Source organism: Malus domestica, chromosome 02, assembly GCF_042453785.1.
Source record: "Malus domestica chromosome 02, GDT2T_hap1".
Classification (NCBI taxonomy): Eukaryota; Viridiplantae; Streptophyta; class Magnoliopsida; order Rosales; family Rosaceae; genus Malus; species Malus domestica.
In genome coordinates, this window is record NC_091662.1 from 23122213 (window position 1) to 23137602 (window position 15390).

Genomic DNA, 15390 nt, shown 5'->3' on the forward strand with positions numbered 1-15390 from the left:
TAGAGCCGAATATATTTATCCAAACGAAGAAGAAGCACAAAAGTTTACTAGAAGATGTTTTAATAGAAGTAGAATTGTACGTAACATCAATTAACATGAATTTAGTTGTATTAATAAAGAAGTAACACTTAATTTTCTTAGTAAAGAAGCAGTTAATCACTTGAGAAAGTCACACTTTAATCAAATTCATATAGGAACAATTTTAATTGGAATTGCATGATTAACTAGAGCACAAGTAGGTACAGAAGTTTTAGTGCACATATATCATGATAGATGAGACAATCACCAATAAGCCGCATTAGTAACAGCTGAGGTAGACTTAAATTTAGCAATCATAGGTTGTATTCCTAATTGTGTTATGACAATTAATGAATGTAGTAAATTTATTAAAGTAAGCATAAGAATAAAAATTTATAATATGAAAGTGAATATAAAAATTTAGGGTAAATTACATAAAACTACCTCAACTATTCGATCATTAACAGTTTCATACCTCGTCTTTAAAAAGTTTCAATGTCATACCTTATCTTTGAATTTGTTGCAATGTCATACCTTCCGTCAGTTGTTTGTCAATTCCTCTGCTAAATAATGACGTGGCTTGAAACGGGACCTATTTTTATTAAAAAATTATTAAAATAATAATATACCTAAAAAAAACCCAAACACCATCTTCCCCGACCCCCCTTCCCTGCAACCCCTGACCCCTTCCCAACCCATGCCAACATCTCCCCCCCCCCCCCAATCCACCTCCTCATTCTCAGTTGCCCACTCATTATTCGTCTTCCCACATTTTCATAAAAACCAAATGGCGTCGCATTGGAAATGAAAAATTCAACAAATGCTAGGAGAGAGAGAGACCTGGCCTCAAACTGGTTCGTGCAAGTTCCAGAAGACGTAGGTCTTGATCATGTCCAAGCCTCCGTCTTTTAATTTCTGAATAAGGTCCGGCCACATCGGCAACCAAAGACACACAAAGCAAAATTCAGACAGAAAAAAATGGATAAATGGAAAAACGCGAGGAAGAAAAGTACCTTGGGAGTGCTGCGAGGATAGTGAATGGAGCCAGACACCAAAACCCTACGCTTCCCGGCAATCACCAGCGCTCTGTGGTCGTACGTTACCTTCGCGTAATATGACGCCATCGCCAGAACTCCGACCACCAAAACCACCATTTAAATCCTCATCTTCTTCAATTTTGAGTTCGTTTATGTATAGAATCCTTTTATATATATAAAATTTCATTTTTGGAGTACGATTTCTTAAGGTAATTTTGAGGTTTACCATTATCGAAAACAACGAGAACTTTGTCGTGGGAAGTCGGGTCTGAGATGGGGATCTTCGATTTGATGGCTTGGGGTTTAAAAATCACCAAGCAAAGACTTGGGTTTTGCTCCATGAGAAACATTGGGTCATGGTGGTGGTTTGACGTCAATGAGGGATGACGGTGGAGCCGCTGTATGAGTCGTCTGAGTGCGTCGGGTCGTTGGAGGAGACGATGAAAAGTGGGGGTCGGCGGCAGAGAAAGAAGAGATGGGTCTGGGGGGGAGATGTTGGCGTGGGTGGGGAAGGGGTCAGGGGTTGCAGGGAAGGGGAAGGGGAAAGGTCTGAGTTTTGGATTTGGGTTGCAAGGAAGATGGTGTTTAGGGTTTTTTTTTTTTTTGGGTAAATTATTATTTTATTAATTTCTTATTAAATTTTTAATAAAAAATGGGTTCCGCCTCAAGCCATGCTAGCATTTAATAGAAGAATTGACAGACAATTGACAAAAGGTATGACATTGCAACAAATTCAAATATAAGGTAGGACATTGAAACTTTTTAAAGATGAGGTATGAAACTGTTAATGACCCAATAGTTGAGGTAGTTTTATGTAATTTACCAAAACAATTATGTATTAGCTTAATATACATAGGAATATTGTTTGATAAATATAATCATAAGTTGAATTTAGAGTTCCAAAATTTAGTTTAGACATTTGGTAGTAAATATATAAATATGATAGAAGCAAAACCGTAAATAATAACACACCTATAAATATTAGTTTTTGAGAAGGAACTCAATGGACATTACATAATTTACAAGTAGCAAGAAATAGGCAATCAGATAGTGTACAAATATATGAAACTTGTACAAGAGAAGTAGCAAGTAAATTTAGTAATTACAAGCAATTAGAAAATTTAGAAGAAGATGAGAGTGAAAATGAAAGTAATCGAGAAAGTATACATATGATTTTTGATAATTTAGATATTAATTTAGTTAAGCAAAATTTTGATCATATTATAGACAAGCTTATGGAAGATATTAATAATTTAATTGAAGAACAATATTTAGAAAAAGATAAGATATATGATTTAGGACTACATAGGATTTCAAATGAAGAAATGAAAAAAATAATTGTAGATATAGGAGTAGAACGTATTTTAGGATCAAAAGAATATAATAATTTATAAGAAGTAAAAATTGAAATCCAGCATAAGAAAGTTGCATAAGAAGTACAAAATAATTCAAGATATGTTGCAAGAAAAGATCAACAATTTATAAGACAAAAAAATGAACAATATAATGAACAAGGAGAAGTAGATTACATGGATGAAAAGAATGGTGAGTCCACCTAGAAAAAATTGGATACCTTACTTAAGAGGAATAGAACAAATTAATATCCAAGTTCTAAAACACGCTAGGGGCTAGTCGGGCAGCGGGTTGGGGCCTAATGCCTAGGCAGATAGTAGGCGGATTTAAGTAGATCTATTATATTTCGTGTAAATAAGTGTTTGTTTATACTTCAAATATATATAATTTCATCATAAACTATAAAATAGAATGACATATATATTATGAAGTATTGGAATATAAGGAAAAACATGGGAAACAAGCATATAATGTGTATTCATTTAAGTATTTGATAAGTTTCTTACAATTTATTGAAAAAAATAAAATACAAAATGAAAGTTATCTATTTTCTGTCTAAATGAGTCGCAACCTAAGCGGGTGTCTAGGCAGTCCAGGAGGGCGCCTCAGCAGGTCTAGGTGTGATTTCTTAATTTTCAAATGCTTAGGCATTAATCGGGGCGGTCACCAATTGCCTAGTGCCTAGGCGGCGCTAGGTGGGGATTTTTAGAACAGTGATTAATATAGCATGAAATATATTAAATTTATATAATGTGGATCCACAAGATTGGGTAAAAACAACTGAGATGTTACATTTCTTGTGAAGCACAATACCAATATATGAGTATTGGAATGAAATGAAACTTACCTATTGTTGGGGGACTTTTAAGTCGAGGTGGACTTGGGCTTTGAGAGTGTCCTCTTGTCTGCCTTGGTGCGGATTCGTACCAAGTCTTGGAATATCTCAAAATAGTTAGCTTGTCTTAGAAAATACCCCGGTAACATCAAAGGCTCGAAGATAGCATGACCGATCAAGATAATGACTATTTCAAGTGAAGCATGGTGTGGAAGCTAGAAGATTATCGGTTTAACATGATAGAGAAGGGATTTACATGGTTGCATGGCATTCTTCACTGGATAATCTGAGCTTTCCTAGGGTGGTAGTAAGGTTTCTAATGGCTGAGATCTTTAATGGAAGGTTGTGGAAGTTACTAAGATTGCATGGATGATGATGCTTGAGGCTTGGAGTATGTTTTTGGGCTAAATGAAACTTTCTGGGCTTATTTCCTGGGTGGTTCTCTCTATCTCTCTCTGTGTTACCTCCCAATCTTCTATCTCCCTCTCTCTAATGGCTTCCCCTCCTCCTTATGTAAGTGAAGGGTTATTCTCTAGGCTTCAAGAGAAGCTCCCTTTATGGCTTCGTCTTCCCTTCCTTTCTCCCTAGCCCTCATATTATTCACCTTTTGGTGTAAGGTAGTTGCATTGTTAAGACTTGTAGTCTATTTCTTCCCGAGGCGCGGGTTTCCCAGGATGGCTTTCCGCAAGTTCTACTTCTGGTAGCGCGCCTCATGGCTTTTGCGCATTGGTTATCTGTGAAAACTGGGAAGGGAAAGTCAGCATTAAATGCCTAACTTGATGGCTTAGCATGCATTTAATGCAGGAATTTAGTTTAGTCCTAACTAAGAGGGTTGACTTGCTAGAGAAAGTGGGTAAACTAGGCTAATTCTCTCTCAATGTTGCCTACGTGAAATGCAAAAGGTATAGGCTTGGATCCTTGGGCTCCCAAGCAACCCAAAGTCTTCCAAAACCCTGATTCCACTTAGGCCCAATAACCTTCCGTAACCATCCACACCACAATCCACTTAACAAGCCTCGAATATGTGACTTGAGCTTAGCATGAATAGTGAGTAGCATAAGGAAGAATGGCGTGATGAATAGGTATGAGCATGGTGTGAATATCCGACTTAATCGTTGTGACATGGCATGTTTGTATATATATTTCTCATCAATCCCGCACCTTGGCATGCATTTAGCTTGAATGTAGGCTTTGCATGACAATTGGACCTTGAGAGTTAGTTGGATTGGTGTGTGACATTTTTGGGCCCCAACACCTATTTATATCTTCGAGAAAACATGTGCTTGTTCTATTCCAATGAACTCGCTAATAGGCATGGTCTTATTGGAAAATCAAAATCTGAATCTTTCTCTCACTTGGATAAATATTGCTCACAAAAAGAATTAAGTAATGGAAAGTGGAGAAACGCATTCAAAGCTATGGTACACAACCTCACCAACTATCTATCAAAGTTCTACTTCAAAAATTCAAGAATTGCACGACATGCATCGACTTGATGACTTGTTAGTTAATCCAAGATCAAGGAGAGATATCATCAAGGAGAGCGTTATTAGAGAAGTTCTAGTGAAGACAGTCAATCAAAAACTTGTGGTCATCTAAGGGAGTGTTATAAAAGTAGATGAACCACTTGAAGAAATAGGCACCGACAGCCAATAGATGTTGAATTTGTGCTACCAGCCTCATGTAACATAGCATGTGCTACTTTCACAGTCCTTAGTTTTAACATGGAATTATATATTTTGCGAAACAAGGGTCTATTCTCTCCCACATATAACATAGAGAAGATGCACAATCTATTATTTTCAATGGGGGTGTGTTATCCACACACCCCTTTTTACTTCATACACACCCTCTTAATTTACATCCGTCAGATCGACTAAATTAAAGAAGATCACAGGACAAAAATTAACTAGAGGTATTTGAGAAGTAAAAAAGAGTGTGGATAGCACACCCCTTTCCATTGCTTTTGTAATTTCATTTTGATAATGAGAAAGATTACTGTTACTGCCCCGATGACGTAGGCACACTTGTTGAACCTTATGAATATTGTGTCTTATTTACTTTATATTTAACTGCACACATATCATCTATTTCACAACATTTTGAAATGATTTCTAGCCGCACGATGTATGATGAAGGTCACGATCACGAGATCCCTAGGATCCCTAGGAAAAGGATTTGGCGAGGATCCTTTTCCAGGATCAAGATCCTCTCCTGAGCTAAGGGTGAGGATCCTCCTGAGCAAGCCTATCGGGCCGTTCAAATTTTATTCAACGGTTACAATTATTATAACTTTTAGAAGGGCTCCCTGCTTGTAGCCGTTGGATAAAATTTGAACGACCCGATGAGCTTACTTAGGAGGATTATCACCCTTAGCTCAGGAGAGGATCTTGATCCCCTTTTCCATTCTTGGCAGGACTGCATAAGCGATATTCCACGTGGCCGAAAATAATTGGTTGAATCGGCGTGGAAGCCCTGTAGACAAAAAGAACCGCGTTTGCACTCCCCAAATAAGGATAAAACGGATTTTTCAGCTCATCGGAGATCTTCGAACTCTTAAACCAGCAGCTTCGATAAACCTTAGTATTCCAACTCGTTCTCTCCACCGGGTCGACTCAGGTTCGTTCCCCTCTCCCTCTCTTTCCATTTGTTCGTATGCGATCATAGATCTACTGCGTGCAATCTTCAATTATATATTTTTATGTGATTTAATTTTGCGAATTCTTTTGTATTGCTTACGTAATTGTATCTTGGATCTGATTCTCGGATTTGAATTTTTGTGCATATTTCAAGATTTGCATGGCTCAATTGAGTATTAGAGTTTATTTTATTAATTTGAATTAGAAATTGATTGATTAGATGAATTGTGATGGTTGATTTGCAACTTAAATTATATTTTGATGCTTCAAAATTTGATTTTTCATTTGAATTCGTCAATTCTTTAGATCTCTGGATGTTGTTACCATTTCTTGTGGTTTGAATCACAGCTGGGTGCTTTTAGTTTAGACTCTAGATAGTTAGATATGGAGTTGGTGGATTTTGTGTAGAAAATTTATCAGCACTCAAACGGCTTCGCTATTTTCTCTGAAACCCTAATGACTGTCAATAAAATCCCAAATGTCTTTGTTTATCATTGATCGGGTCTTTAATTCGGTTACGAATCAAATCCAATGCCATTCTTTCTTGTGTTACCCAACTTCAATTAGAGTACATTCTTCGATTTTGCACATGTAGAATCAACCTATGTTGCTTTTTCCGAATGAGGTACTATAATTTTTTTTCCCAGCCAAGCGAGTTGAATCTGGCTTAAACTCCTTAAGTTTTCTTTTTCCCGTTGCATATTTCTTATTCTTTTAGTTTTTTTTTAATTATTTTAATTATTTTAATTATTATTATTTTTATCAAGTATGTTGAATTAAGGTTATAATTCGGTTTGGTGTTACAGAAAATGGTCCTAGGCGGTGGAGCTGCTCCCCCAAGAGGAAGTGCCGCAGCTACTGCGAGCATGAGGAGGAGGAGGATGACAAGTGGTGGGGCTTCAGGAGGTGCAGCAGGGACTATGCTCCAGTTCTACACAGATGATGCCCCGGGACTCAAGATCTCCCCGAATGTTGTTCTCATCATGAGCATTGGTTTCATTGCCTTTGTTGCCGTTCTTCATGTCATGGGTAAGCTCTACTTTGTCCGCAGAGAGGCTTAGAGAAGGGTGCTGCGCTAACAATAGGAAATCAAAATCTTATATGGTGTTTTATGGATCATGGATCAATATACTTTTGTTTTATAAGGTTTCTTTGTACTTTGTGAATGGTTGAAGCAAAGTTTGACATTTTTGGTTCATAGGTTGCTTTACTTGATGGAACTCTTGCCCCTCATCTACTACATTTGATCACTTTTTTGAATGAATTTTGGCTCTTTGCACAAACGCGGTGAGAGTCGCAGGCTCAAAATTCTACATAGGGTTGATGATCTTTGCGCACCATCTCTTAATTCTAGCCATTGATTCTTCTTTGACTTGTTTAATCAAATGGTTTGAAGAATAAAAAGGGTGTGCAAATAGTGAAAAGGGGCATGCAAAAATCATTTTCCTTGTACATGTTTTGCATTATAAGGTGTAGAAGTTTGAGTTCGAGTAATATTTATTTGATGGTAAATCAACACCAATGCTTTCCCAAGGCTTTTGTGGGTTGTGCCATATCTTGTAGTTACCTATCTTAGGAAAGAGATGAAGCGTGAATTCGCACCCAACTGAACTTCCGTCTTACGTCGTCTAGGTATGGGATTTTAACTCAAAAGGTCTCGGTCTAACATTTAATTTTCACCACGAACCATACGAACTTCTATCATTTGAGCATTGGTCAGGGCAATTGAGCAAGCCCAAAGGAACCCAGCAGTTCAAGAGGGGCCCTGTCAAACCACCTGCAAAGCTACGAATACACGTGCGTTGAGAGGATGGCATATCACGCCAAGCACAAAAGAAATTTTTCGTTGTGTCCGTAACACAATTGGTACACTACGTGTTATTAAATAAGTGGTGGGAAATTTTACTTTTAATGTTATTACTTTTTTAACACAAGAATCTCATCATTTGTATAGGAACATCTAATATACCACCTCGTGTTTCGGATACATTGAAAAATCTCCGTACACAACTCATTGTCTCCAACCCATGACATGAGTAAGACCAGTTCCAGTTAGTAAGGCCCCTTCGGGCTATAGGCAACTCACTCCCCTTGAATAGTAAGGCCATCACCAACTGAAGGGGTTATGTTTAGCCAGTATTTTAAAAATCAGCCTAAACATCTCCTAGGTGTTAGGCGATGAAGGCCCACCCCGGTTTAGTGCTAATCGTTTCGAAAAATCGGTCTGGAGCTAGGTGGTTTGGTTTTTTTATTTTTTATATATATTTATTTTATTAATATTGTGCTTTTTTTCTTTTTTTAGTTTCATGGTGGTATACTTAAGGAAATGGTGTGCCTAATTTGCAAAGGATGGATTGACAACAAGTTCATCCAATTGTGAAATGAATTGGAGCACTTTTGAGGGGATACATTCAAAGAAAAGAAATAAACTAGATGCAACAAGGTTAAATAATTTAGTCTAAGTCCAATCCAATGCAAGGATCATGAACAAGAAGTATTTAGTGTATCATCCAAGAATATTCCTCATTATGATTATATGCTTACTGTTTTTTAAATATTGAGCTTGTTGGATGGATGTACTTTGTGTATTCTTCTACTTCTATTTTTGCATTTTATCATTCTTTTAATATCCATACAAGTATAGTTTTATTTTTTTATTATTTTATTATTTTATTATTTTTATTATTTTTATTATTTATTATTATTTATTATTATTTTTAAGTGTAAATAGGCCCTTATCTACAACATATACAATAAATTTACATAAATCCGTCTAGGCGCTAGGCCCTTACCCGCCGTCCAACTAGCGCCGAGTGTTTTTAGAACCTTGTGTTTAGCTCCCATCCAAATTATAGCCTTGCAAGAAATTATTTTTTTAATGAATAGTACCATACCATATTTATACTATCTCCAACCGAATGTGGCTATTTTTTAGCCTCCTCAATAATTTATTATTTAAAGTTTTTTCTTTAATTTTATTGGTTAATTGAATTAAACTACCATTTTTTTCAGAGAATTAAATTATCATATTAAAACAAGGTTTCCCTACATGTTTTGAGAGTCAATTATCGCTAATGAATAAGCCTCTGGATTATCTTGATATAATCTCAATAATTTTTCCAATAGGATTTCGAGTGACACGTGTCACTAAAGTGAGTAACTCTCCATATTTCTTATCTTTATGTAATCTTAATAAATTTTCAAATAAAATTTTCAAGTGCCACGTGTCGAGATGTAATTATTTATGAAAATTTCAAATAGGATTCTTATCTACGTGGCACTTTTAACAACCCATTGCTAATTTTACGATTTTATTAATTTTAAAAGAGTGAATTGACCAAAATGCCCTTAGAGGCAATAATTTTGACTTTTATTGACCATCGTTTAGAGAGACATATGACTCATTCTTTTAGTGTATTTGTGTAGTACTCAACAATACAAACACGTGGGCACAAGCGGAATCGAATTTGGAGCTACGATAGAGATTTTACGGACTTACAAATGTGAAGGGTGATTTGGTAATTTCATGTTTAGAGATATTTTGTGTCTTGTGTGAGCCACATGGGGCCCACACCCCACTCTTTCCTTGTTCCCGTGCCCCCTTTCAGATCCCTTGGATCCCTTGCTGCCATCTCACTTTGTCTCTCTCTCGGCCCTCTCTTCCCTCAGCCTCTCTCATTTTCTTATCTCTTTTCGTCATTTTCTCCCTTTCTTCGAGCACCCCACAACCATTATTGCAACCACCACTCGCCACTCCTCTGGCGAGCTTCACCACCCAGACCATGGTCAAGAATTGTCGAACATAAATGGGGGAAAAACACCTCCAAGCTCCTATGATCACCTTCTCTGCTTCATTTCATCGAGACACACCACCCTCGCCCTTGCTAGCTCCAAGGACGGCAACGAGTCCCTTACTCCTCCTCATGTTAGCTTTGACTCCTTCTTTGTACTTGTTGCACATGAACATCAGGTTGTGACTAGCCATCGCCTTCTCTGGTGATTTTGATTTGGAACTCAATGAAATCTGGATTCTAGCGTGAACCATAGGTTTTAAATGATTTTTTCAGCCATCTTCGGCCACGGCGAGAGACCATGACGGTATAATCACATTCCTTTTCTTTCTTATCTTTCTAGCTTCAATTTGACTATTTATAGGCTAATTTTAGTTGAGATTCGAAGCTAAACGAAGCTCGGGAAGTTTCCAGGCCAAACCAACCAGTTTCGGCTTTCTTCTTTATTGTGAAAATTACTTGACACACAAATTAAACCCTATTGTTCACAATTGTAGCAAAGATGTAAGTAGGGATCGTTCTAGACGGGGGATTAACTAGGGCTGCTAATCTACACAAATATGACTCAAAAATACCAAACTAGACTTAGAAACACTCAACTAGACTCAAAAACAAAAAACTAGACACTTAAGACTTAAAACTGACTCAAACTACTCAAAACAGCAAAACTAAGTTAAAAAGACTCAAAACAAACTCTAGGGAGTTATTTGGATGAATTTAAGACTAGTAAGACTCAAAACACTAAATTGGACAGATTTAAACACTTTTCTAACTAATCTAAGACACTTAATTAAAAAGGGGATTGATTTTGATGAAATTTAACTAAACTAAACAGATTCCAAAACAAAGTAAATTAGGTGATTTGAATGGTGAAAACTTAGCCAGAGGATCCTTCTCCACATATGACATATGCATATGAACCAATTTCCAATATTGTTCCCTTAGACCATGAATGACAACACCCCAAGTTAACCGTGACAACACAAATTAACAATCAGATTTTCCTTAACTCATTGAATTGGATGGGAAACGCATCACAACCAAATTATCCTTATCAAGTTCCCTAACTATGAAAAGCATGATAGAAAGACATATCAAAGGTCATTAAGTTCTTTGAAAACCATAAGCATTGACGAGACATTCGTAACTATGAAAAGCATGATACTCCTGCCTAGGATTCACTTAACACAATCATGACTAGTGACTTTTACTACTTGTGAATATAAGTTCATAACGATTAGGTGAAACTCCCTTATACTCTAGCATTAAGTTCATGCATGCAAATCAAGTATGCATCCTCAATTAACATACATAAACAAGTTTTGATAACGCAGATAAGTAAATCACATTCAAGACACAAGAAACAATAACCGAATGTAATCAATTCATATAAAACATATAGTCATGGCTTCGAATTCACCTCCAACTAAAAAGAAATTAGTTCCTCATGTCTTTGAAAACATAAAACCAAATTAAAAGCAACATTGAAGCAAATCTAAGAATAGAAAAAACCAGGAACGTACCAGCAACTCCAATGGCAGATTCGAACCCTCATTGGGTTGCAAGCCACTGCACAAAGCTCATTCTTCTCCTTCCTTCCTTGCAAGCACTTGATGAATCTCTGTGTTTTGGCGTAAATTGTATGGTAGATGGTGATGTCGAATTATGTGGAGGGTGGTGGTCTGATTTGTGCAACATAATGATGTATTTATGGTCTATAACTCACGGCATAAAGGTAGCATAGGAGAGGGATTTTAGCACTTCAAATTCATAAAGAAAAAGGTTAGGATTTAGCAGAAACCAAGGGGATAAAGGATTACACATAAAAAACCATCAGGAATAAGGATATAGGGTGCGGCACAAACTAGGAAAAGGGATTCTAGAAAGGCTAAGGTGCGGCACCAAAATAGGGTTCTAGAAGAAACATGTTGTGGCAGGTTTCTAAAAAGAACACAAGGTCTTCTAGAAAGGAATGAGGCTCCACCTTTGTAGGATAGGGACAAGACTTCTAGAAATCAGGTAGTTAGTTCCCCTTGCAGCTGGATTTAAGGTATGATAAGATTAGGATAGGATAAGATAAGTTAAGGTTAGTTTGGATAAGATAAGGTTGGATAAGGTTTTGGATAATGTTTCTTTCTTTTGAGTTGATTCCTTATCTTCTTTGTCTTGAATTTATTTTCTTCATCTTTTTAGCACATTCCTAGCCTCTTGAACTTCAAAAACATCCATCCACCTTGCTCCATGCATGTGCTATCCATTCTTGGCCCAAAACTGCTCTAAAATGCTCCAAAATGCGCTTTCTTGCCAACTTTGTCATTTGGACCTACAAACACATGAAAATAGCTTAAAACACTATAATAAGTAGAAACTAGCTATGAAAATGCAAGAAAACAAGCTAACTAAGTCGCATAAATATGCTCCTATCAAATTCCCTTACACTTAGCTTTTGCTAGCCCTTGAGCAAAACAAAACAAACAAAACATAACCTAGACCTTCCAACATTCACCTCAAGGATTTCCAATGAAACATGACACGTTAAAAATCACTACTCCCACATATTTTAGTTATCCTTAACCTCGAGCACACACTTAATCACAGTCACCACTCACTAGCTCGCATTTAATCAATTAAAACAACATTTTAAATGTATTAACATGCCTTTGAGAATTCCCTCAATTCCTCATCGGATATACTCTTTATTTTCACACAGATTTTCTGACTACACTCCCTATACTAGGTATATGTGAGAAGATTAATGTAAACTTGTAGATTAGCACTCACATATGTTATAATCAAAGAAGGCACTTTTTGGAATTATTAATGCATGTATATATATATGATCTCATGAACGGAATGCCACTACTTAGACGAGAGAACCAGGGATACGATATGCTCATACCAATCCCAAAGTCCACATATTGAAACACACAACAACCAAGATTAAAGTCTAAGGGTTGTAACGGGGCTAAGGGTATTGGCTAACAAAGAAAGGTAAGGATAAACAAAGGTTCTTAAAGCAATAGTAAGCAAAGTAATGAAATCAACTTAGAATTCACTCTTGAATGCAGCAAATAACTCGAAACACTAAGGGGATTTCGTACATACTTAGGTCATATTCAAACTTTTTGGACCCTTTCTTCAACAACCAATACTTGTTATTTCTCACTTATTTCACAACTTTTTTCTTTCTTTCTTTTTCCACTTTTTCTTCTTTTTCACGTTTTTTTTTTCTTTTTTTTTTCTTTTTCTCTTTCTACTCGTGTACATAACTTTCCCACACACTTGATTTTAGCAATATGTTTGATCAAAAGGAATTCTCTCTAAGTCATGCTCCATTATACTTTAAAAACAAGGGTATTGATAGTCCTATTCTAGGCTAGGTTGGGGTAATGTGGCTAACAACGAAAATAGGCTAAATGAGGCTCAAAGAGGTTAAACCTACAAAACAAATGCATGGGATGAAGGCTTTTTGGCTCTAGTGGTAACTACTAAACAACTTCATCTTGTTATATGTTATGCATTCAATTTTAAACTTTGAATGAAATGGGCATGAGTTCTAGTATTTGGAACTAAAGTGATAAAACGCATTCCAAGTAACAACCAAGCAAAGAATAATGAGATCATGCAACGACTTTAGAAAACAAGAAATCATAGAATAATAACTCTCCAAATAACATTTAGGCTCAAGTCTCTCAGTGTTGTAGCGTTAGTTTGAGTTCCTTCCTTCAAGCATGTTACAAAAACTAAATTTTTCCTTTGTGATTACATGTGAATTCGTAAACGACAACTATAACCAAGCATAAACCAAAGAGCATAGCAAACTTCCATTCATGTTTGTAATTTTGTTTAACAGTCATGTAATTAAAAACCAAATCCTCATCATTGTGTTGGAAGGTACCCTAAGACACAAACACACAAAAACTTTTCTAAAACGACTCTTTTTGGGTTTTTCAAAACGTTTTCTATTTTTTTTTTCAAATTTTCATATTTTGATTTTTCTTTCAAAACACACTAAAAAAACTTAAAAATAGTGAGAAACAACTCTAGTGGTGCTAAGTGATAAAAAAACCCACGAATTTTCAATAAAAACACTTGTTTACCCCCCCCCCCCACACTTAAACCAAACATTGTCCTCAATGCTTCAAACATAGACTCACACATAAACAAGCAAACGACACAACGAACAAACATGACAAACATGGCAAAGTAAAGCAAGAAAGAGTAGAGTTTAAGAACGCATATCTGGTTATGATGCCGGAGCTTCCTAGTTCTTCTTTATTCGCATGGGTTGCCTCCCAAGAAGCGCTTGCTTTAACGTCTTCCAGTCAGACGATACCTCATTTTAAGCTTCATTAGGGCTCACAGCATGGAAGGGTACATCCTCCATGACATGCTCCTCAAAACTTCCATGCATTGGATCTATCAACGGAAGGGGATAGTGATCCTTCCTGATTGTGGCATTGAACTTCCTAAAGTCAATGAAAATGCTCCCACCATCTTGGATTCGATTGGATACCTGCACCAAAAAGGTAACAACCTATTATTTGAAATGGGAATGGGAATTGGAATAGGTGGCTCACCAATGTGTTGCAATGAAGTGGCAGCACAATTAACAGATGCACAAGGGGTGCTCTCGGCCAAATTTGATGGTTTGAGGGTTGGGGCATCTTCCTTATGCTTTACTCCAATTCCTATTCGTTAGTGGTTCTAGATACATCCTTCTTGATTGGTGCTGCTGAACGTTCTTGCCCTAAATTTTTAATCACATCTATAGCAAAACAAGAACGAACATCATTAGGATTTGTAACAGATTCAGAAACTTTAAAGTTAATCATATCGCCACCAAAATCTATAGTTAAGGCTCCCTTGGCCACGTCAATCTTGGTGTGGGCTGTTTTCATGAAAGGTCGTCCAAGTAAGATTGGCTATGGTGGAAAGTGGCCTGAGTCCTCCATGTCAAGCATGTAGAAATTTGCAGGAAAAATCAAGTGGTCTACCTGCAGCAAAACATCTTCCAAAACTCCTTTAAGGTATGCATTAGATCGATCGGCTAATTGAATAATAACACCATCATTTTTAAGCTCTCCTAGATTTATAGATGCATAAATAGAATATGGCATGACATTAATGGAAGCACCTAAATCTAGCATAGCATGTTCAAACCTTGTATTACCAATTACACAAGGGATAGTGAAACTACCTGGATCTTTGCAACATTGCAGAGACATTCTCACTTACATGTACCACTTTTTTCTCCCAAATCCGTTTCCTTGTTGTACAAAGCTTCTTCAAAAACTTGGCGTACTTCGGGATTTGCTTTATAGCATCAAGGAACGGAATATTGATGTGCACCTTCCTAAGCGTCTCCAGAATGTCTTTTTTCATCCTCTCCGTTCCTGGCTTGCATAAACCTGCTAGGAAAGGGCACATTTAGTGGAATAGATCTATAAAATTCAAATTTGTACTTACCTTGCTTGTTTTGGACAACATAAAGGGCTTAGGAGGCTGCAGCAAGGGTTGTTCTACCCTTGCCATGGGTTTGTCCAATGTTTCATCTTCTTCCTGCAACTTTTCATCCTCCTCTTGGCTAGATTTTGACATTTTGGGGCTAGTTCCAAACGCCTTGCCACTTCTCAATGTGATAGCGTTTGCGGTTTCAAATCCTCCATTTGGATTCATAACAGTTGAACTAGGAAGTTTGCCTTGTTCTCTAAACT

At 36.8% G+C, this 15390-nt stretch overlaps 1 protein-coding gene across 1 annotated transcript; it reads left to right on the plus strand.

Moving 5' to 3' along the window:
* The first annotated feature begins 5678 nt into the window (after positions 1-5678).
* Positions 5679-7080, plus strand: LOC103450083 (protein transport protein Sec61 subunit beta-like). The gene is made up of 2 exons (XM_008389404.4): positions 5679-5862; positions 6689-7080. The coding sequence occupies exon 2, from the start codon at positions 6692-6694 to the stop codon at positions 6941-6943; it is 252 nt and encodes an 83-aa protein (XP_008387626.1). The 5' UTR covers positions 5679-5862; positions 6689-6691; the 3' UTR covers positions 6944-7080.
* Positions 7081-15390: the final 8310 nt, after the last annotated feature.